General features: G+C 52.3%; 1 protein-coding gene across 1 annotated transcript in view; it reads right to left on the reverse strand.

Annotated features, from left to right (window-relative positions):
* Window positions 1-14,579: 14,579 nt before the first annotated feature.
* The window catches only part of LOC122542054 (histone acetyltransferase KAT8), an 86,263-nt gene continuing 78,431 nt past the window's right edge, over window positions 14,580-22,411 (reverse strand). The window contains exons 10-11 of the mRNA XM_087981857.1: window positions 21,421-21,575; window positions 14,580-15,444 (exon numbers count right to left, since the gene is read on the reverse strand). Of these exons, the coding sequence (XP_087837983.1) occupies window positions 15,380-15,444; window positions 21,421-21,575 (220 nt within the window). The 3' untranslated portion in view covers window positions 14,580-15,379. The remainder of the gene's footprint in view (window positions 15,445-21,420; window positions 21,576-22,411) is intronic.

A 22,411-nucleotide genomic window follows, 5' to 3' on the forward strand; every position in this document is an offset into this window, starting at 1 on the left:
TGTCATCTGCAAACTTACTAACTGTACCTCTTATGCTCTCATCCAAATCCAAACCATGGCATTTATTTGGAGAGCTGAAAATGTGTTGCTGGAAAAGCGCAGCAGGTCAGGCAGCATCCAAGGAACAGGAGAATCGACATTTCAGGCATAAGCCCTTCCGCATTTATTTGGAGAGGACTTGAATATAAAAGCAGGGATGTACTCCTGAGGCTCTATAAGGGCCAGGTCGGACCATATTTGGAGAAGCGTGCACAGTTTTGGGTCCCACACCTCAGGAAGGATGGACTGGACGTGGGGGAGGTCCAGAGGAGGTTCATCAGAATGATCCCAGGAAAGAACAGCTTAACATTTGAGGAAAGTTTGAGGACTCTGGGTCTATGCTCGATGGGGTTTAGAGGTTGATGAGGTTCTAGTTGAAACACACTGAATATTGAACGGCCTGGACAGAGGAGATGTTGGGAAGATGTCTCCATTGGCAGGAGAGATTAGGACCCAAGGGCACAGCCTTAGAGTAAAGGTTAGATTTGGCCGTGCTAAATTGCCCATTGTGTTCAGGGATGTGCAGGTTAGGTACATTAGTCAGGGGTAAATGTAGAGTAATAGGATCGGGGGAATGGGGTGACTCTTCGGAGGGACAGTGTGGACTTGCGGGGGGCTGAAGGGCCTGTTTCCACACTGTCGGGAGTCTACGATAAAGAGAAGGCCTTTTAGAAGGGAGATAAAGAGAAACCTTTTCAGCCAGAGAGTGGGGAGTCTGTGAAATTCATTGCCACTGAAGGCTGTGGGGGCCAGGGTCACTGAGTAGATTTAAGACAGAGAGAGATAGGTTCTTGAAGATCAAGGGCTACCGAGAGAAATGGGGAGAATGAGGTTGAGAAACTCATCAGCCATGACTGAATGGCCTAATTTCTGCTCCCATGTCTTATGGCCATCCTGATACCCAGTCCTTGAGGGGGGGGGGGGGGGGGGGGGGCATTGGTAGAGGCATCAACCATCTGCACAGTTGCCGAAGCCACAGATACACACTTCACCCGGTGAGAGTCAATAGGTGAAGGGAGAAAAGCGAGCTTGAGAGAGAGAGGGAGAGAGACGGCCAGAATGGCCTCCTCCATCTTCCTTTGGCTGTTCTCCTGCGGCCGGGGGGGGGGGGGAGCTCCGGAACTAATTCCCACCGTATCACATCCTTCTGGATTCCGCCGGAGAGAGCTAGGGTGGTGTTGGAGCCATCGGCCAGTGGTCTTTCAGGAGTCCCTGGGATCAGACAGGGGGCGGAGCTTTGGAAGGTGGGAAAGTTAGCACCTCAAGAAGGGAGGGGGGGGGGGGCAGAAGATGGGAAATGATAGGAACAAATGATGGCGGGAATCTGTACTGAAAACAACAAATGCTGGACATCACAGCAGGTCAGGCAGCATCCGCGGAGAGCGAGTAAGCTAACGCTTTGTCCAGGTTGGAGGGGCTGAGCTACACGGAGAGGCTGAATAGGCTGGGGCTGTTTTCCCTGGAGCGTCGGAGACTGAGGGGGTGACCTTATAGAGGTTTATTACGTCATGATGGGGGGACATGGATAGGGTAAATAGACAAGGTCTTTTCCCCCTGGGGTGGGGGAGACTGAGGGGGTGACCTTATAGAGGTTTATTACGTCATGATGGGGGGACATGGATAGGGTAAATAGACAAGGTCTTTTCCCCCTGGGGTGGGGGAGACTGAGGGGGTGACCTTAGAGAGGTTTATAACATCATGAGGGGGGACATGGGTAGAGTAAATAGACAAGGTCTTTTCCCCCTGGGGTGGAGGAGACTGAGGGGGTGACCTTATAGAGGTTTATAACATCATGAGGGGGGACATGGATAGGGTAAATAGACAAGGTCTTTTCCCCCTGGGGTGGGGGAGACTGAGGGGGTGACCTTAGAGAGGTTTATAACATCATGAGGGGGGGACATGGGTAGGGTAAATACACAAGGTCTTTTCCCCCTGGGGTGGGGGAGACTGAGGGGGTGACCTTAGAGAGGTTTATAACATCATGAGGGGGGACATGGGTAGGGTAAATAGACAAGGTCTTTTCCCCCTGGGGAGGGGGTGACCTTAGAGAGGTTTATAAAATCATGAGGGGAACATGGATAGGGTAAATAGACAAGGTCTTTTCCCCCTGGGGTGGGGGAGACTGAGGGGGTGACCTTAGAGAGGTTTATAACATCATGAGGGGGACATGGATAGGGTAAATAGACAAAGTCTTTTCCCCGGGGTGGGGGAGTCTAGAACTAGAGGGGCATAGGTTGAGGGTGAGAGAGGAAAGATATAAAAGAGACCTAAGGGGCAACTTTTTCACCCAGAGGGTGGTACGTGTATGGCATGAGCTGCCAGAGGATGTGGTGGAGGCTGGTACAATTGCAACATTTAAAAGGCATCTGGACAGGTATATAAATAGGCAGGGTTTGGGCCGGGTGCTGGCAGGTGGGACTAGATTGGGTTTGGGATATCTGGGTCGGCATGGACAGGTTGGACCGAAAGGTCTGTCTCCCTGCTGTACATCTAGATGACTGTAGAGTAGTGCAGCTAGATTCTCTGGACGTGTTGTGTCTGGGTTTTTTGGTTAGGAATCGGTGGACTGTGTTTATTGAGTTAAAATACCTTCTCCCCAGCCCCAGCCCACCCTCCCGTTTATCTCTCCACCCTGGAGCCTCCCTGTCTTCATCCCTGATGAAGGGATTTTGCCCGTAACGTCAATTCTCCTGCTCCTCGGATGCTGCCTGACCTGCTGTGCTTTTCCAGCACCACTCTAATCTAGAATCTGTGTTTATTGTTCACCCGTTCTCCCTGAATACTCTGTATAAGTATTTTTCTTTTGCTGCTGGTAGTTCCTGGGTGCTGCAGTGTGTTGTGGTCCATTTAAATAATGTCTTGATGCAGCCCCGGTTTGTGGATGTAGGGAATAATCGCTCCTGCAGTTGAATATCTGGTCTGCGTGCGTTGCTTTCCTGGAGACGCGAGTCTGAAGATCTCCCACCCGCATGAGGTGCTGGACTGGGGGGGGGGGGAAGCTGCTCAAAGGAATAACAGCCCTTGGTACGGGGGGCAGGGGGGGGGCAAGGTACTGGCACAGACAGAGGGTTGGTTGGCTGGCAGAGTTACCGGAATGGCAGCCGGTGACTTGCGGAGTTCCCCAGGAGGGTCAGCGTCGTGACCACAACCCTTCACGTGATACGTTAACGATCTGGGCGGGGTGGCACACAGAGGGAGCGGGCAGGCCGCAGAAGGGCTCGGCTCAGGCCGGGAGAGCGGGCAGAGAAGTGGCAGACGGGCTACAAGGTTTGGGGGGGGGGGGGAAAACGTGCGAGGTGACGCACAGAGGCTGCTTTCAAAGCGGGGAGAGGTTTCGGAAATCTGGAGCGCGAAAGGGGGTTTCTGAGACCGAATTCAGGAATCCTCTGAAGGCAGGTTCGGTTGGCGGTCAGGAAGGTAAATGCAGCGTTAGCATTCTTTTCCAGAGCGCGAGAATACAAGAGCAGGGGTGTACTGCTGAGGATGTATACGGTTTCTGTCAGACCACATTTGTGGGCAATTCTGGGCCCTGGAGCTGAGGAAGGGTGTGCCGGGCTTTGAAGGGGGCCCAGAGGAGGTTTACAGAGATTGATCTGAAACACAAAAACTGTGGCAGCTGATAGTAAACAGGCTGGGAGGTGTGGAAATCTTTATCGAACCGGGTCAGTCACCCCACGTCTGCAATACCTGTGTGCAGTTTCGGTCCCTGTGTTTAAACAGGGCTGGGTCTGCAGCCAGGGCCATGCAGTGCAAGAGAAGAGCTGGATTGCCCGAGGTTGATTGCTGAGGAGAGTTCGACAAATTACACCTGGTTTTCTCTGGAATTTAAAAGGTGAAGGTGTGACCTGATCAAAGGTGTCTATGTGTGTCTGTGTGTGTGTCTCTATGTGTGTGTGTGTGTCTCTATGTGTGTGTGTGTCTGTGTCTCTATGTGTCTGTGTGTGTCTCTATGTGTGTGTGTGTCTGTGTCTCTATGTGTCTGTGTGTGTCTCTATGTGTGTGTGTGTGTGTGTGTCTCTATGTGTGTGTGTGTGTCTCTATGTGTGTGTGTGTGTCTGTGTCTCTCTGTGTGTGTGTGTGTCTCTATGTGTGTGTGTGTGTGTCTCTATGTGTGTGTCTGTGTCTCTATGTGTGTCTGTGTGTGTCTCTATGTGTGTGTCTGTGTCTCTATGTGTGTCTGTGTGTGTCTCTATGTGTGTGTGTGTCTGTGTCTCTATGTGTGTGTCTGTGTCTCTATGTGTGTCTGTGTGTGTCTCTATGTGTGTGTCTGTGTCTCTATGTGTGTGTGTGTCTGTGTCTATGTGTGTGTGTGTCTGTGTCTCTCTGTGTGTGGCTCTGTGTGTGTGTGTCTGTGTCTCTGTGTGTGTGTCTCTATGTGTGTGTGTGTCTGTGTCTCTGTGTGTGTCTCTATGTGTGTGTGTGTGTCTCTATGTGTGTGGCTCTGTGTGTGTGTGTCGGTGTCTCTATGTGTGTGTCTCTATGTGTGTGTGTGTCTGTGTCTCTCTGTGTGTGTCTCTGTGTGTGTGTGTCTGTGTCTCTATGTGTGTGGCTCTGTGTGTGTGTGTCGGTGTCTCTATGTGTGTCTGTGTGTGTGTGTCTCTGTGTGCGTCTGTATGTGTGTGTGTGTCTGTGTGTGTGTCTATGTGTTTTTCTGTGTGTGTGTCTGTGTGTGTGTTTGTGTGTGTCTGTGTGTGTTTTTGTGTGTGTCTATGTGTGTGTCTATGTGTGTGTCTATGTGTGCGTGTGTGTCTGTGTGTGTGTCTCTGTGTGTTTGTGTGTGTCTGTGTGTGTGTCTCTGTGTGTGTGTCTATGTGTATTTGTGTGTGTGTGTCTGTGTGTGTGTGTTTGTGTGTCTAACGGGGTGTGTTAGATACACTGTCCTTTCCCCTCTCTCTCTCTGGGACAAGGGTGTGTTAGATACACTGTCCTTTCCCCCCCCTCTCTCTCTGGGACCGGGGTGTGTTAGATACACTGTCCTTTCCGCCCTCTCTCTCTCTGGGACCAGGGTGTGTTAGATACACTGTCCTTTCCCCTCTCTCTCTCTGGGACAAGGGTGTGTTAGATACACTGTCCTTTCCCCCCCTCTCTCTGGGACCGGGGTGTGTTAGATACACTGTCCTTTCCCCCCTCTCTCTCTCTGGGACCGGGGTGTGATAAATACACTGCCCTTTCCCCTCTCTCTCTCTCTGGGACCGGGGTGTGTTAGATACACTGTCCTTTCCCCCCTCTCTCTCTGGGACCGGGGTGTGTTAGATACACTGTCCTTTCCCCCTCTCTCTCTCTCTGGGACCGGGGTGTGTTAGATACACTGTCCTTTCCCCCCTCTCTCTCTCTCTGGGACCGGGGTGTGTCAGATACACTGTCCTTTCCCCTCTCTCTCTCTGGGACCGGGGTGTGTCAGATACACTGTCCTTTCCCCCCTCTCTCTCTCTGGGACCGGGGTGTGTTAGATACACTGTCCTTTCCCCCTCTCTCTCTGGGACCGGGGTGTGTCAGATACACTGTCCTTTCCCCCCTCTCTCTCTCTGGGACCGGGGTGTGTCAGATACACTATCCTTTCCCCTCTCTCTCTCTGGGACAAGGGTGTGTTAGATACACTGTCCTTTCCCCCCTCCCTCTCTCTGGGACCGGGGTGTGTTAGATACACTGTCCTTTCCCCCTCTCTCTCTGGGACCGGGGTGTGTCAGATACACTGTCCTTTCCCCTCTCTCTCTCTGGGACCGGGGTGTGTTAGATACACTGTCCTTTCCCCTCTCTCTCTCTGGGACCAGGGTGTGTTAGATACACTGTCCTTTCCCCTCCTCTCTCTCTGGGACCGGGGTGTGTTAGATACACTGTCCTTTCCCCCCCTCTCTCTCTCTGGGACCGGGGTGTGTTAGATACACTGTCCTTTCCCCCCCTCTCTCTCTCTGGGACCGGGGTGTGTTAGATACACTGTCCTTTCCCCCCTCTCTCTTCTCGGGGACCGGGGTGTGTTAGATATACTGTCCTTTCCCCTCTCCCTGGGACCGGGGTGTGTTAGATACACTGTCCTTTCCTCTCTCTCTCTCTCTGGGACCGAGGTGTGTTAGATACACTGTCCTTTCCCCTCTCTCTCTCTGGGACCAGGATGTGTTACAGTCTGTTGTGACGATAGGGGTGTACTATACAGTAAGAGAGTTAAAAGCAAGCAGCTCTACCTGACAGCACCCAGTGTTGTCATTAAGATGCAGTGTAACATGTGATCCAGCAGCTAGGCTTGTTGGTTGCCTGGGAACAACAAAATCAGGCTCTTATTCGGCCAATCAGTTTAAATTATAGCCCCCAAAGAAATACCAATCTCTAATGCAGTTTGAATTGAGTATATTGATAATCTCAAAAGCTAATGAATCAATCTGATATATGACCAGGGGAAATGGAACATTTGGGAGGAGAACTGCCAAGCCACCGGCATATAGAGTCTGCCCAAGAAATAGCTCTCTTAAAGGTACCTTTATCGATCCGTGATCTGTGAATCATAATCCCTAAGAAGAGGAGAACGCACAGGAAGATCCAAATAGTAAATTCAACAGCTGGCTGGTTTTGAAAACTTGAGTTTTTTTTGTTAATCTTAATCTTTGTGGGGGGTGGCTTAGCGGACTAGTATTGTAGAGGGGAAAGGTCAAAGATAGATGAGAGGAAGGAGTTGTAAATTGTTGTTCGTTAATTATCCTCTGTTAGACTTACATAAATAAATTTGTTAATTTTGGCTTTAACTCGTTCTTGGCCTCTTGAATTTTCACAGATGGGGATAATTTCTTTTCTGTGTTGCTGGTTTTAGATTAAGCAGGAGGGTTTAACCCCGTGTCGTAACAGTGTTGGGGGCACGTCCCTAGGAATTGAAGGGTTTAGGGAGATTTTGTCCGCGATTTGAACAGTTTGGGATTCGAACTGATTGAGACAGATTTCCGGGTATGAAAAGTCCCAGTAGATGTAAACATTTGCAGGTTCGTGTCCCAGATCTTTCAATAAAACGTGGGTGAAACGATTTGTTTAATTTCAGTGACTTGTAGTTGGTTAAATTGAATGTGAGGGAAATGGCTTTTAGAATTGCTAATGAGGTTCTGGGATTTGAAGGTGATTCTCAAATTTGCCAAGCAAGTTTGGAAGGCAGGACATTAGAATTAGCAAAGATTTGAGTTTAACCAAGGAGCAAAGTCAAGCTGAAATTATCAGGGAATTACTCAAACCCTTGAGTGTGTTAAAGAAACAGACAAGTGCAGGAGAGGTAGAAAAACTTCATTTACAATTGAAGAGAATGGAGTTAGAAGATAAACAAAGAGAGAGAGAGAAAAGAGAAAGGAGAGAGAGAGAAAGAGAGAAAAAAGAAAGAGAAAGGGAGTGGGAAGAGAGGAAAGAGAGAGGGAGTGAGAAAAAAGGAGGGGTGAGAAAGAGAGGAAGAAGAGAGAGAGAGAAGGTGATTAGCTGAGCAAAGAGAGAGAGGAAGGGAGAGCAAGAGAGAGAAGGGAAAAAGAGAGAGAGAAGGTGCTTAGCTGAGCAAAGAGAGAGAGAAGGAAGGGAAAGAGAAAGAGAGAGGAAAAAGAGAGAGAGCGAAGGTGCTTAGCTGAGGAACGAGAGAGAAAGAAAGAGAGAGGAAAAAGAGAGAGAGAGAAGCTTCTTAGAGCAAAAGGAGAGAGAATTTGAACTTGCAACGTCAGCAAACTCAAGTTAACAGGATGGAGATTAAAACAGAAGGTGATGATATGTATAAATGTGTCAAAACTCTGCCACGTTTTGATGAGACAGATGTTGAAGCCTTCTTTATTTCATGTGAAAAACTGGCTCGGCAGATGGAGTGGTGCGAGGATTTATGGGTAATGCTCGTTCAGACTAAACTGGTTGGCAGAGCTCGTGAGGCCTTTGTCATGTTGTCAAATGAGGAGTCAAGAGATGACAAAGAGGTCAAACAGATGATTTTAAGTGCTTATGAATTGATAGCAGAAGCGTACAGGCAGCGGTTCAGAAACATAAAAAAATGAACCAGGTATGTTGAGTTTGAAAGAATTTAACATTGATCGATGGGTGCGTGCTTTAAAAATAGATAGGACCTTTGTGTTTCGATGAGAGATTATTCTGCTAGAGGAGTTTAAAAACTCACTTCCAGTGATGGTAAGCATTCACGTGGAGGAACAGAAAGTTCAGTAAGTGAGAAGGGCAGCAGAATTAGCAGATGAGTACATGTTGGTGCCTAAGACAAGCTCCCGGCCAGAATTTCGTCGTGTGAGGGATAGAAGTTGGGAGAAGGGGAGATCCTACACTAGGAAAGCAAGAGTAGGGAGCACTGGGAAGAGTTTAGCCCGGGTTACGGAAGCCCAAGAGGGTGGACAGGAGGTGAAAGGCCTCAGGTGGCTTCACTGACATGGAATGGGACACAGAAAGTTACAGTGCCAGTGGTTTCAGAAGGACACTGGGGAAAAGGAGTTCTCACTGCCAGAAGGTGGGACACGTACAGACACAGTGCTGGTCATTAAAGAAAGGTACAGTGGGAAAAAATGTCGCAAAAGAAGCTCAGCCAGTGGTATTAGCGAAGGAGACCCCAAGGAGAGCTGAGGAGGTGCAGGAGAGTGCACAGCTTCGGCAGGGGTTGGGTATGCAGTTAGTACCTGATCGCTACGAAGAATTCACCTCGGTGGGTAAAGTTTACTCAAAAGAACAGGGGGAGAAGGACAAGAATTTGAGAGACACAGGATCTAACCAGCCGCTGACAGTAAGCGATGAGTGAAGATGCCCTCTTCCCGAGAGTGCAGTAATTGTGGGGATGGATGGACAGAAATTTAGCGTAAGATCAGGTTAGAATGCCAACTCAAGACCCGGGGAAAGTTACAGGGGGAGTGATTGACAGAGCGTCAGTCCCAGGAATACACTTTGTTCTTGGGAATGATTTGACAGGACAGCCCTTGCTGTGGAGAAGCCCAAGGAACAGAGGAGTTAAAACAGAAATATCCCGGTATTTTCCCAGAGTGTGTCGTAACCAGATCCCACTATCATAAGGTCGCAGCACAACGCCAAAACTAAAGAGAGAGTTGAGGTTCAGTTAGCGAACATCCTGTTTGATTTAATGGTGCAGGAAAAACTTGAACAGGCAGAGGGTCAGACAGAAGTGTTTAGTCCGGAAAGACGACAGCAAGACAAGACGATAAGATATATATGTGGATGTGTGCTCTGAAACAGAGGCAGAGAATACTCTGGAGGGTTAACATCTGAAAGATAGTATCCTGAGACAGAAATGGAGACCATGGCAGGTCAGTGCAGAGGGCAAATGATCCAAAAAGCAGCAAATTGTGTTGTCGGTAGCATACAGACAGAAGGTGTTCTGGGTAGCACATGAACCACTTGTAGGTCACCTAAGGGTATGAAAGACTCAGGCTAAGGTACAAAAACATCTTTATTGGTCTGGAACGTCCAAGGATGTGGTTAAGGTTCGCTGTACGTGTCATACATGCCAAATGGAAGGTAAAACCAGCACCTTCCTGCATTTGAAGAAGGTTTCACACGGGTTATAAATGTGTGTGTAGGTCCCCTCCCGAGAACTAAAGTGGTGGGGGGGGGGGAACCAGCACTTGTTAGTCATAATGGATGTGTCTGCCAGATTCCTGGAGGCAATTCCGTTCCGGAATATCAAGGCAAAAAGGGTGGGCGAGGAGTTAGAAACTTTCTTCCCAGGGTATGGGGCTACCAAGACTGATTCATTCGGACCAAGGGTCACATTTTACTGCTCGGCTGTTTAAGGAGGTTAGGGATAGCTTAGGTATACAACACTTTAAATCCAGTGCGTACCATCTTGAATGGGAGCTTTAGACCTTGAAGACCATGTTGAGAACATACTGTCAGGATGACACGAGTGACTGGGATAAAGGTATCCTATTTGTATTGGTTGCCATTAGAGATGCCCCAAATGAATCTACTCCGTTCACTCAGGCATGAAATGAGAGGTGATTTGAAATCAATTGAAGAGAAATTGACAGGACCAAAGTCGGAGATCTCACACTTGGATTGTGTATCGGAGGCGAGGGAGCGATTAAACCGAGTGGGTGAGTTAGCTAAAGAGGGCGCAGTGCAGAATGAAGCAGGTGGCAGTTAAAAGCTCGGAGACTCGGAAGGTTTTCCCGAAGGGATGACGTGTTAGTGCTGTTCCCAGTGGTGGGACATCCCTTCAATGCCAGGTTTAGTGGTCCCTATCAAATTGGGAAAAGCTTGAGTCAACTGAACTATTGAGGAAAGATGCTAGAGAGGAAAGGAAAGTGTCAGGGACGTCATGTGAACATGGTGAAACCATATTATACTCAAGAGCATGAACTGGAGAAAACGGTGTGAGTTACTGTCCCGCAGAGTGAGGAATCAAATCCAGAGGTGGGGGATTTGGAGGTGTCTGAAAATAGATTTAAAAATGATTGAGGAGTGGGATAGGTTAGTAAACTATCTGTCTGAGGAGTACAGGACGCAGTTGAAAGGTTTGTTACTGCAGTCGAAGGACATGTGTGAGAATCAGATGGGGAGGACTAATGCTATTGTACGTGAAGTCGACGTAGGGAATGCTGTTCCAATAAAACAACACCCCTATCGGCTTAATCCTTTCAAAGCCAGGCAGGTCCAGATGGAGGCGGAGGCCATGCTTGAGGAGGATAGCATTGAACCAAGCAAGTTGGTTTGCCGATCATCTTAGTTCCCAAATCAGGTGGGACTCAAAGATGGATTATGGGAAGGTCAACGGCCATTACAAAATCGGGCTCCTATCCGATTCCGAGATTGGAGGATTGCATTGAAAAAGTTGGTTAAGCCGGTATCATCACCAATTGGACTGACTGCGTGGTTACTGGCAGGTACCTTTATCAGAGGCAGTGAAAGAAATTTCTGCGTTTGTAACCCCAACTGGGCGAGATCAGTTTGAAGCGATGCCCTTTGGAAAGAAGAACGCATCCTCCACATTCCAAAAACGCATGAAGAGAATTGCGGCTGGGTTAACAAACTGTGAAGTCTATTTGGACGATGTCGTGATCTTTAGTAAGCCCCGGAAAGATCACATGGGACAGTTGGCAGAGCTCTTTGTATGACTGGGAGATGCAAACCTCTTAATAAACTTAAGCAAAACGGAATTCGCGAAAGCAGAGGTGACGTACTTGGGACGGAACATCGGTCATGGAAGGTTGACCCCATGGACCGCAAAGACCAGCGAGGAATTTTCACGACCAGCCTCGAAGAGGTGCTTCGATTCTGAGGATTCTAGCGGACGTTTGTTCCAAATGTCGGGAGTGTAGTGGCACCGTTAACCGATTTGCTGAAGAAGAACACCAAGTTGTGGTGGACAAAACCATGCCAGAGGCGGTTCGACCATTTGAAAGCAACACCAGCCACCAGACAAGTTTTAGCGACACCAAACTTTGCGAAACTCTTCCAAGTTGCCAGCCACGCGAGTGACATTGGAGTTGGAGCTGTACTCCAACAGGAAGATGAGGAGAGGATCAAACTGCCAATTGGTTACTTTTCAAAGAGACTCAACATCAAAGAGACTCAACATCCACCATAGGAAATACTCCACAATCAAAAAGGAAGTTTGGTACTGGCCTTACAGCATTTTAGATGAAATTACTTAGTGTGGAAACAGGCCCTTCGGCCCAACAAGTCCACACCGACCCGCCGAAGAGCAACCCACCCAGACCCATTCCCCGACATTTACCCCTTCACCTAACACATTTAGCTTGGCCAACTCACCTAACCTGCACATTTTTGGACTGTGGGAGGAAACCGGAGCATCCAGAGGAAACCCACGCAGACACGGGGAGAATGTGCAAACTCCACACAGCCTGAGGCGGGAATTGAACCCGGGTCTCTGGCGCTGTGAGGCAGCAGGGCTAACCACCGTGCCACCCAATCTAGTCCCACCTGCCACTTGACAGGGTTCAGAAAAGATTTACAAGGAGGTTGCCAGGGTTGGAGCTACAGGGAGAGGCTGAACAGGCTGGGGCTGTTTTCCCTGGAGCGTCGGAGACTGAGGGGTGGCCTTATAGAGGTTTACAAAATCATGAGGGGCATGGATAGGGTAAATAGACAAGGTCTTTTCCCTGGGGTGGTGGAATCCAGAACTAGAGGGGCAGAGGTTTAGGGTGAGAGGGGAAAGATATAAAAGAGACCTAAGGGGCAGCTTTTTCACCCAGAGGGTGGTACCTGTGTGGAATGAGCTGCCAGAGGATGTGGTGAAGGCTGGTACAATTGCAACATTTAAGAGGCATTTGGATGGGTGTATGAATAGGAAGGGTTTGGAGGGATATGGGCCGGGTGCTGGCAGGTGGGACTAGATTGGGTTGGGATATCTGGGTCGGCATGGACCGAAGGGTCTGTTTCCGTGCTGTACATCTCTATGACTCTATATGACTCCAATGAAAGAGTCTCATATTCTTGTCTTCAAAGCATTCTAAAAATTTAAGCGGGTTGTGATCTGTGCGTAAACAACCATCTCCGACACAAGTGGGCAGCACGGTGGCACAGTGGTTAGCACTGCTGCCTCACAGCGCCAGAGACCCGGGTTCAATTCCCGCCTCAGGCGACTGTCTGTGTGGAGTTTGCACGTTCTCCCCGTGTCTGCGTGGGTTTCCTCCGGGTGCTCCGGTTTCCTCCCACAGTCCAAAGATGTGCAGGTTAGGGGAGTTGGCAGTGCTAAATTGCCCGTAGTGTTAGGTGCAGGGGTGAAATGTAGGGGTCTGGGTGGGTTGCTCTTCGGAGGGTCGGTGTGGACTTGTTGGGCCTGTTTCTACACTAAGTAATCTAATCTTTCCGAGCGGAAGGAGACCAAAATTGCACGCAATATCCCAACATTGGCCTAACCAATGTCCCGTACAGCCGCAACATGACATGCTATAGACTTTTAATTTCAAAATCATACATGTTGTGGGTCATAAGAATGTAATCGCAGATGTGTTATCGCGGATTTAACTGAAAGTTTAGATGAGATACACACACACACAGAACATTAAATAAATTAAGTTAAACTGGAAGTTAGGATGAACGTAGATTAAAGTTATCTGTATGTTAGGGTAATGTGTTCAAAGAATAGAGAAGCCATCTTTTCATTATTAGATTAGATTAGATTAGATTAGATTACATACAGTGTGGAAACAGGCCCTTCGGCCCAACAAGTCCACACCGACCCGCCGAAGCGCAACCAACCCATATCCCTACATTTACCCCTTTAACCTAACACTATGGGCAATTTAGCATGGCCAATTCACCTGACCCGCACATCTTTGGACTGTGGGAGGAAACCGGAGCACCCGGAGGAAACCCACGCAGACACGGGGAGAACGTGCAAACTCCACACAGTCAGTCGCCTGAGGCGGGAATTGAACCCGGGTCTCTGGCGCTGTGAGGCAGCAGTGCTAACCACTGGGCCACCGTGCCGCCCACTATGATGGTTCATTTTTTTCATAAGCGGGAGGCGTTATAAAGATATGGGTGCACTGTATATTTGAGAGAGTAAAAAGCTAGCAGAATTACCTGACAGCACCCCACTATGTTCTCAACAAGATATCATGTAGCATGTGGTTCAGTAGCTAGGCTGGCTGGTTGCTTGGAAACGACAAAAACAGATTTGAATTTGGCCAGTCGATTTAAATTATACCCCCCCCCCCCAAAGAACACCAAACTCCAATCCAATTTGAATTAAACATATTGACAATCTTAAAAGCCAATCACACAGTCCGATGCTTTGGAGAGGGGAAAATTGATCAGTTGGGAGGAGAACTGCTACGTCACCAGCATGTAGAGGCTGACCGAGAAATAGCCCTCTTAAAAGGTACCTTAATCGATCCGTGATCTGTGAAGCATAATCCCTAAGAGGAGGCGGCACAGGAAGATCCAAGTGGAAGATGAAATAGCAGGCTGGTTTTGAAAACTTAAATTTTTGGTAAAACTTAATTGGGGGGGGGGGTTTGGACTAGTATTATAGAAGGGGAAGGTCAAAAAGATAGGCGAGAGGAAGTTGTAAATAATTGTTCGTTAATTATTCTCTATTAGACTTTTAGAAAATAAAATTGTTAATTGTTACTTGAATTAGTTCTTGGCCCCTCGAATTTTCACAGATGATTGCAGGGGATACATTTTGTTCCGTGTTGCTGGTTTTAAATTGAGCAGTGCGGAGCTCCCTCAGCACTGACCCTCCCACAGTGCGGGGCTCCATCAGCGCTGACCCTCCCACAGTGCGGAGCTCCCTCAGCGCTGACCCTCCCACAGTGAGGTGCTCCCTCGGCACTGACCCTCCCACAGTGAGGGGCTCCCTCGGCACTGACCCTCCCACAGTGAGGGGCTCCCTCGGCGCTGACCCTCCCACAGTGCGGGGCTCCGTCGGCGCTGACCCTCCCACAATGCGGGGCTCCGTCGGCGCTGACCCTCCCACAATGCGGGGTTCCCTCGGCGCTGCCCCTCCCACAGTGCGGGGCTCCCTCAGCACTGACCCTCCCACAGTGCGGGGCTCCTTCAGCGCTGACCCGCTGGATACAGCATTCTAAACCAGACTGTCAGTGGCGAGGAAGGATATGAAAAGACAAAGCATTTATTCTAACTTTGAACAATAACAACCACAGAACTGCTGAAATGAGAATGTGTAGCTGGGTGCCCGGATGCTCAAGCTGAGAGTGTTGCTGATAATGTTACGATAAAACACGATCAAAGCCTCTCTGGTGTTTTCTCGCCTGGCCCTTTAATGTCCCGAGCTGGGTCCTTCATGCGCTGGCAGATGCACACACTGTGAAAGGTGCTCAACACTGCACTGACACTAACTCACACACGTACCCTCTCCCAGCCTCACCCTTGCTCCACCTCACTCAGGCATTCCCAGTCTCTCTCACAGGCACCCTCACACTCGCTCCCTGTCTCTCTCTCTCTCTCTCAGGCACACTCGCTCCCTCTCTCTCTCTCAGGCACCCTCGCACACTCGCTCCCTGTCTCTCTCTCTCTCTCTCTCTCTCTCAGGCACCCTCGCACACTCGCTCCCTGTCTCTCAGACACTAGTTCCCTTTCTCTCACACAGACACACCTCACACCCCCTCTCACCCACACACAGGTCTGAGTGAGCCAGTGTTGACCCTGTTTACCACACTGCTGTTCACAGGGGTGGGGAATGGCAGCGATGATTGGGGGTGGGGGTGGGTCACTGGGATGTCCATTCTCCCGGCCACCCCCGGCCCGCTCAGTGTTGATGAGCCCCAGCTGGAGACCCCAATGTGATTCACTGTCCCCGCTCGGCCTCCAACTCAGAGTATTCCTTCTCCTCCTCCTCCTCCTCCTTCTCCTCCTCCTCCTCCTCCTCCTGCTGCCAGCCAACTCGCACCAGTCATTTCTTGGAGAGCTTGAGCTGTTTGTGTTTTGGTGGGGCCCACTTCAGACAGATCGAGTCGACTGGGACAGACCGGGAACAAGACACAAAGAAAACACAGGGTTAATGGCATTGTGCAAACCAGGATTCCCAGTTAGAGAGAGAGGGGGGGGAAAGGATAGTGTATCTAACACACCCCGGTCCCAGAGAGAGAGAGGGGAAAGGACAGTGTATCTAACACACCCCGGTCCCAGAGAGAGAGGGGAAAGGACAGGGTATCTAACACACCCCGTCCCAGAGAGAGAGAGGGGGGAAAGGACAGTGTATCTAACACACCCCCGTCCCAGAGAGAAAGAGGGGGGAAAGGACAGTGTATCTAACACACCCCGGTCCCAGTTGGAGGGAAGGAGGAAAGGACAGTGTATCTAATACACCCCGGTCCCAGTTGGAGGGAAGGGGGAAAAGGACAGTGTATCTAACACACCCCGGTCCCAGAGAGAGGGGGGGGGGAAAGGACAGTGTATCTAACACACCCCGGTCCCAGAGAGAGAGGGGGAAAAGGACAGTGCATCGAACACACCCCGGTCCCAGAGAGAGAGAGAGGGGAAAGGACACTGTATCTAACACACCCCGGTCCCAGTTGGAGGGAAGGGGGAAAAGGACAGTGTATCTAACACACCCCGGTCCCAGAGAGAGAGAGGGGGGAAAGGACAGTGTATCTAACACACCCCGGTCCCAGAGAGAGAGAGGGGAAAGGACAGTGTATCTAACACACCCCGGTCCCAGAGAGAGAGGGGGGAAAGGACAGTGTATCTAACACACCCCGGTCCCAGAGAGAGAGAGGGGAAAAGACAGTGTATCTGACACACCCCGGTCCCAGTTGGAGGGAAGGGGGAAAAGGACAGTGTATCTAACACACCCCGGTCCCAGAGAGAGGGAGGGGAAAGGACAGTGTATCTAACACACCCCGGTCCCAGTTGGAGGGAAGGGGGAAAAGGACAGTGTATCTAACACACCCCGGTCCCAGTGGGAGAGAGGGGGGGGGGAAAGGACAGTGTATCTAACACACCCCGGTCCCAGAGAGAGAGAGAGGGGGAAAGGACAGTGTATCTAACACACCCCGGTCCCAGAGAGAGAGGGGAAAGGACAGTGTATCTAACACACCCCGGTCCCAGAGAGAGAGGGGAAAGGACAGTGTATCTAACACACCCCGGTCCCAGAGAGAGAGAGAGAGAGGGGGGGGGGGGGGGGGGGGAAGGACAGTGTATCTAACACACCCCGGTCCCAGAGAGAGGGGGGGGGGAAAGGACAGTGTATCTAACACACCCCGGTCCCAGAAAGAGAGAGGGGGGAAAGGACAGTGTATCTAACATTCCCCCCCCTCTCTCTGGGACCGGGGTGTGTTAGATACACTGTCCTTTTCCCCCTTCCCTCCAACTGGGACCGGGGTGTGTTAGATACACTGTCCTTTTTCCCCTTCCCTCCAACTGGGACCGGGGTGTGTCAGATACACTGTCCTTTCCCCTCTCTCTCTCTCTGGGACCGGGGTGTGTTAGATACACTGTCCTTTCCCCCCTCTCTCTCTCTGGGACCGGGGTGTGTTAGATACACTGTCCTTTCCCCTCTCTCTCTCTGGGACCGGGGTGTGTTAGATACACTGTCCTTTTCCCCCTTCCCTCCAACTGGGACCGGGGTGTGTTAGATACACTGTCCTTTTCCCCCTTCCCTCCAACTGGGACCGGGGTGTGTTAGATACACTGTCCTTACCCCCCTCTCTCTCTGGGACCGGGGTGTGTTAGATACACTGTCCTTTCCCCTCTCTCTCTGGGACCGGGGTGTGTTAGATACACTGTCCTTTCGCCCTTCTCTCTCTCTGGGACCGGGGTGTGTTAGATACACTGTCCTTTCCCCCCCCCCCTCTCTCTCTGGGACCGGGGTGTGTTAGATACACTGTCCTTTCCCCCCTCTCTCTCTCTCTCTGGGACCGGGGTGTGTTAGATACACTGTCCTTTCCCCCCTCTCTCTCTCTGGGACCGGGGTGTGCTAGATACACTGTCCTTACCCCGGTCCCAGAGAGAGGGGGGGGGAAAGGACAGTGTATCTAACACACCCCGGTCCCAGAGAGAGAGGGGGGAAAGGACAGTGTATCTAACACACCCCGGTCCCAGAGAGAGAGGGGGGAAAGGACAGTGTATCTAACACACACCGATCCCAGAGAGAGGGGGGGGAAAGGACAGTGTATCTAACACACCCCGGTCCCAGAGAGAGAGGGGGGAAAGGACAGTGTATCTAACACACCCCGGTCCGAGAGAGAGAGGGGGGAAAAGGACAGTGTATCTAACACACCCCGGTCCGAGAGAGAGAGGGGGGAAAGGACAGTGTATCTAACACACCCCGGTCCCAGAGAGAGAGAGAGAGAGAGGGGGGAAAGGACAGTGTATCTAACACACCCCGGTCCCAGAGAGAGAGGGGGGAAAGGACAGTGTATCGAACACACCCCGGTCCCAGAGAGAGAGGGGGGATAGGACAGTGTATCTAACACACCCCGGTCCCAGAGAGAGAGGGGGGAAAGGACAGTGTATCGAACACACCCCGGTCCCAGTTGGAGGGAAGGGGGAAAGGACAGTGTATCTAACACACCCCGGTCCCAGAGAGAGAGGGGGGGCGGGGGGAGGACAGTGTATCTAACACACCCTGGTCCCAGAGAGAGAGAGGGGGGAAAGGACAGTGTATCTAACACACCCCGGTCCCAGAGAGAGAGAGGGGGAAAGGACAGTGTATCTAACACACCCCGGTCTCAGAGAGAGAGGGGGGAAAGGACAGTGTATCTAACACACCCCGGTCCCAGAGAGAGAGGGGGGGGGGGGAAAGGACAGTGTATCTAACACACCCCGGACCCAGGAAGAGAGAGGGGGGAAAGGACAGTGTATCTAACACACCCCGGTCCCAGAGAGAGGGGGGAAAGGACAGTGTATCTAACACACCCCGGTCCCAGAGAGAGAGAGAGGGGGAAAAGGACAGTGTATCTAACACACCCCGGTCACAAAGAGAGAGAGGGGGGAAAGGACAGTGTATCTAACACACCCCGGTCCCAGAGAGAGAGGGGGGTGAAAGGACCGTGTATCTAACACACCCCGGTCCCAGAGAGAGAGATGGGGGAAAGGACAGTGCATGTAACACACCCCGGTCCCAGTTGGAGGGAAGGGGGAAAGGACAGTGTATCTAACACACCCCGGTCCCAGAGAGAGGGGGGGGAAAGGACAGTGTATCTAACACACCCCGGTCCCAGAGAGAGAGGGGGGAAAGGACAGTGTATCGAACACACCCCGGTCCCAGAGAGAGAGAGGGGAAAGGACAGTGTATCTAACACACCCCGGTCCCAGTTGGAGGGAAGGGGGAAAAGGACAGTGTATCTAACACACCCCGGTCCCAGTTGGAGGAAAGGGGGAAAAGGACAGTGTATCTAACACACACCGGTCCCAGAGAGAGAGGGGGAAAGGACAGTGTATCTAACACAGCCCGGTCCCAGAGAGAGACAGGGGGAAAGGACAGTGTATCTAACACACCCCGGTCCGAGAGAGAGAGGGGGGAAAAGGACAGTGTATCTAACACACCCCGGTCCCAGAGAGAGGTGGGAAAGGACAGTGTATCTAACACACCCCGGTCCCAGAGAGAGAGAGAGAGGGGGGAAAGGACAGTGTATCTAACACACCCCGGTCCCAGTTGGAGGGAAGGGGGAAAAGGACAGTGTATCTAACACACCCCGGTCCCAGTTGGAGGGAAGGGGGAAAAGGACAGTGTATCTAACACACACCGGTCCCAGAGAGAGAGGGGGGAAAGGACAGTGTATCTAACACACCCCGGTCCCAGAGAGAGACAGGGGGAAAGGACAGTGTATCTAACACACCCCGGTCCCAGAGAGAGACAGGGGGAAAGGACAGTGTATCTAACACACCCCGGTCCCAGAGAGAGACAGGGGGAAAGGACAGTGTATCTAACACACTCCGGTCCCAGAGAGAGAGAGGGGGGAAAGGACAGTGTATCTAACACACCCCGGTCCGAGAGAGAGAGGGGGGAAAAGGACAGTGTATCTAACACACCCCGGTCCCAGAGAGAGGTGGGAAAGGACAGTGTATCTAACACACCCCGGTCACAGAGAGAGAGAGAGAGGGGGGAAAGGACAGTGTATCTAACACACCCCGGTCCCAGAGAGAGAGGGGGGGGGAAAGGACAGTGTATCTAACACACCCCGGTCCCAGAGAGAGAGGGGGGAAAGGACAGTGTATCTAACACATCCCGGTCCCAGAGAGAGAGGGGGGAAAGGACAGTGTATCTAACACACCCCGGTCCCAGAGAGAGAGAGAGAGAGGGGGGAAAGGACAGTGTATCTAACAAACCCCGGTCCCAGAGAGAGATAGGGGGGAAAGGACAGTGTATCTCACACACCCCGGTCCCAGAGAGAGAGGGGGGGAAAGGACAGTGTATCTAACACACCCCGGTCCCAGAGAGAGGGGGGGGAAAGGACAGTGTATCTCACACACCCCGGTCCCAGAGAGAGAGGGGGGGAAAGGACAGTGTATCTAACACACCCCGGTCCCAGAGAGAGAGAGAGAGAGGGGGGAAAGGACAGTGTATCAAACACACCCCGGTCCCAGAGAGAGAGGGGGGAAAGTACAGTGTATCTAACACACCCCGGTCCCAGAGAGAGAGGGGGGGAAAGGACAGTGTATCTAACACACCCCGGTCCCAGAGAGAGAGAGGGGCGAAAGGACAGTGTATCTAACACACTCCGGTCCCAGAGAGAGAGAGGGGAAAGGACAGTGTATCTAACACAGCCCGGTCCCAGAGGGAGAGAGGGGGGAAAGGACGGTGTATCTAACACACCCCGGTCCCAGAGAGAGAGAGGGGGGAAAGGACAGTGTATCTAACACACCCCGGTCCCAGAGGGAGAGAGGGGGGGAAAGGACAGTGTATCTAACACACCCCGGTCCCAGAGAGAGAGGGGGGGGGGGGGAAGGACAGTGTATCTAACACACCCCGGTCCCAGAGAGAGGGAGGGGGGGAAAGGACAGTGTATCTAACACACCCCGGTCCCAGAGGGAGAGGGGGGAAAGGACAGTGTATCTAACACACCCCGGTCCCAGAGAGAGAGGGGGGAAAGGGCAGTGTATCTAACACACCCCGGTCCCAGAGAGAGAGGGGGGAAAGGACAGTGTATCTAACACACCCCGGTCCCAGAGAGAGAGGGGGGAAAGGACAGTGTATCTAACACACCCCGGTCCCAGAGAGAGAGGGGGGGGGAAAGGACAGTGTATCTAACACACCCCGGTCCCAGAGAGAGAGAGGGGAAAGGACAGTGTATCTCACACACCCCGGTCCCAGAGAGAGGGAGGGGGGAAAGGACAGTGTATCTAACACACCCCGGTCCCAGAGAGAGAGGGGGGACAGGACAGTGTATCTAACACACCCTGGTCCCAGAGGGGGGGGGGGGGGGGGGGGAGGAAAGGACAGTGTATCTAACACACCCTGGTCGCAGAGAGAGAGAGAGAGAGGGGTGAAAGGATAGTGTATCTAACACACCCCGGTCCCAGAGAGAGGGGAAAGGACAGTGTATCTAACACACCCCGGTCCCAGAGAGAGAGGGGGGAAAGGACAGTGTATCTAACACACCCCGGTCCCAGAGAGAGAGGGGGGGAAAGGACAGTGTATCTAACACAGCCCGGTCCCAGAGAGAGAAAGGGGAAAGGACAGTGTATCTAACACAACCCGGTCCCAGAGAGAGAAAGGGGAAAGGACAGTGTATCTAACACAACCCGGTCCCAGAGAGAGAAAGGGGAAAGGACAGTGTATCTAACACAACCCGGTCCCAGAGAGAGAGGGGGGAAAGGACAGTGTATCTAACACACCCCGGTCCCAGAGAGAGAGAGGGGGCGATAGGACAGTGTATCTAACACACCCCGGTCCCAGAGAGAGAGGGGGAGGGGACAGGACAGTGTATTTCATGCACCATGACCCCTAGTCATGGGCGGGAGGGATGGAAGGAGGCCGCAGAGACGTACCTGTAATCGGAGGCTTCTTGTACTGGGCGCTTTTCAGATGTTCCTCCACCAGTTTCGGGGTGACACAGATAACGTGCTGGCCCTTCCAGTATTTCACCATGTTGAGTGACTGTAGCGTGCTGATGATGTCATTCTGGGTAATGCTGGTCATCTGACTGCAACAGGGGAACAGCGACAAGGAAGGGGAGACTGAACCCAGTGTGACATTAACACTGATCCTCCCACAGTGCGGGGCTCCCTCAGCACTGACCCTCCCACAGTGCGGGGCTCCCTCAGCACTCACCCTCCCACAGTGCGGGGCTCCCTCAGCACTCACCCTCCCACAGTGCGGGGCTCCCTCAGCACTCACCCTCCCACAGTGCGGGGCTCCCTCAGCACTCACCCTCCCACAGTGCGGGGCTCCCTCAGCACTCACCCTCCCACAGTGCGGGGCTCCCTCAGCACTCACCCTCCCACAGTGCGGGGCTCCCTCAGCGCTCACCCTCCCACAGTGCGGGGCTCCCTCAGCGCTCACCCTCCCACAGTGCGGGGCTCCCTCAGCGCTGACCCTCCCACAGTGCGGGGCTCCCTCAGCGCTGACCCTCCCACAGTGCGGGGCTCCCTCAGCGCTGACCCTCCCACAGTGCGGGGCTCCCTCAGCGCTGACCCTCCCACAGTGCGGGGCTCCCTCAGCGCTGACCCTCCCACAGTGCGGGGCTCCCTCAGCGCTGACCCTCCCACAGTGCGGGGCTCCCTCAGCGCTGACCCTCCCACAGTGCGGGGCTCCCTCAGCGCTGACCCTCCCACAGTGCGGGGCTCCCTCAGCGCTGACCCTCCCACAGTGCGGGGCTCCCTCAGCGCTGACCCTCCCACAGTGCGGGGCTCCCTCAGCGCTGACCCTCCCACAGTGCGGGGCTCCCTCAGCGCTGACCCTCCCACAGTGCGGGGCTCCCTCAGCGCTGACCCTCCCACAGTGCGGGGCTCCCTCAGCGCTGACCCTCCCACAGTGCGG

Source organism: Chiloscyllium plagiosum, unplaced genomic scaffold (genome assembly GCF_037043375.1).
Source record: "Chiloscyllium plagiosum isolate Xiang-an unplaced genomic scaffold, Cpla_swu_hap1 HiC_scaffold_41, whole genome shotgun sequence".
NCBI lineage: Eukaryota > Metazoa > Chordata > Chondrichthyes > Orectolobiformes > Hemiscylliidae > Chiloscyllium > Chiloscyllium plagiosum.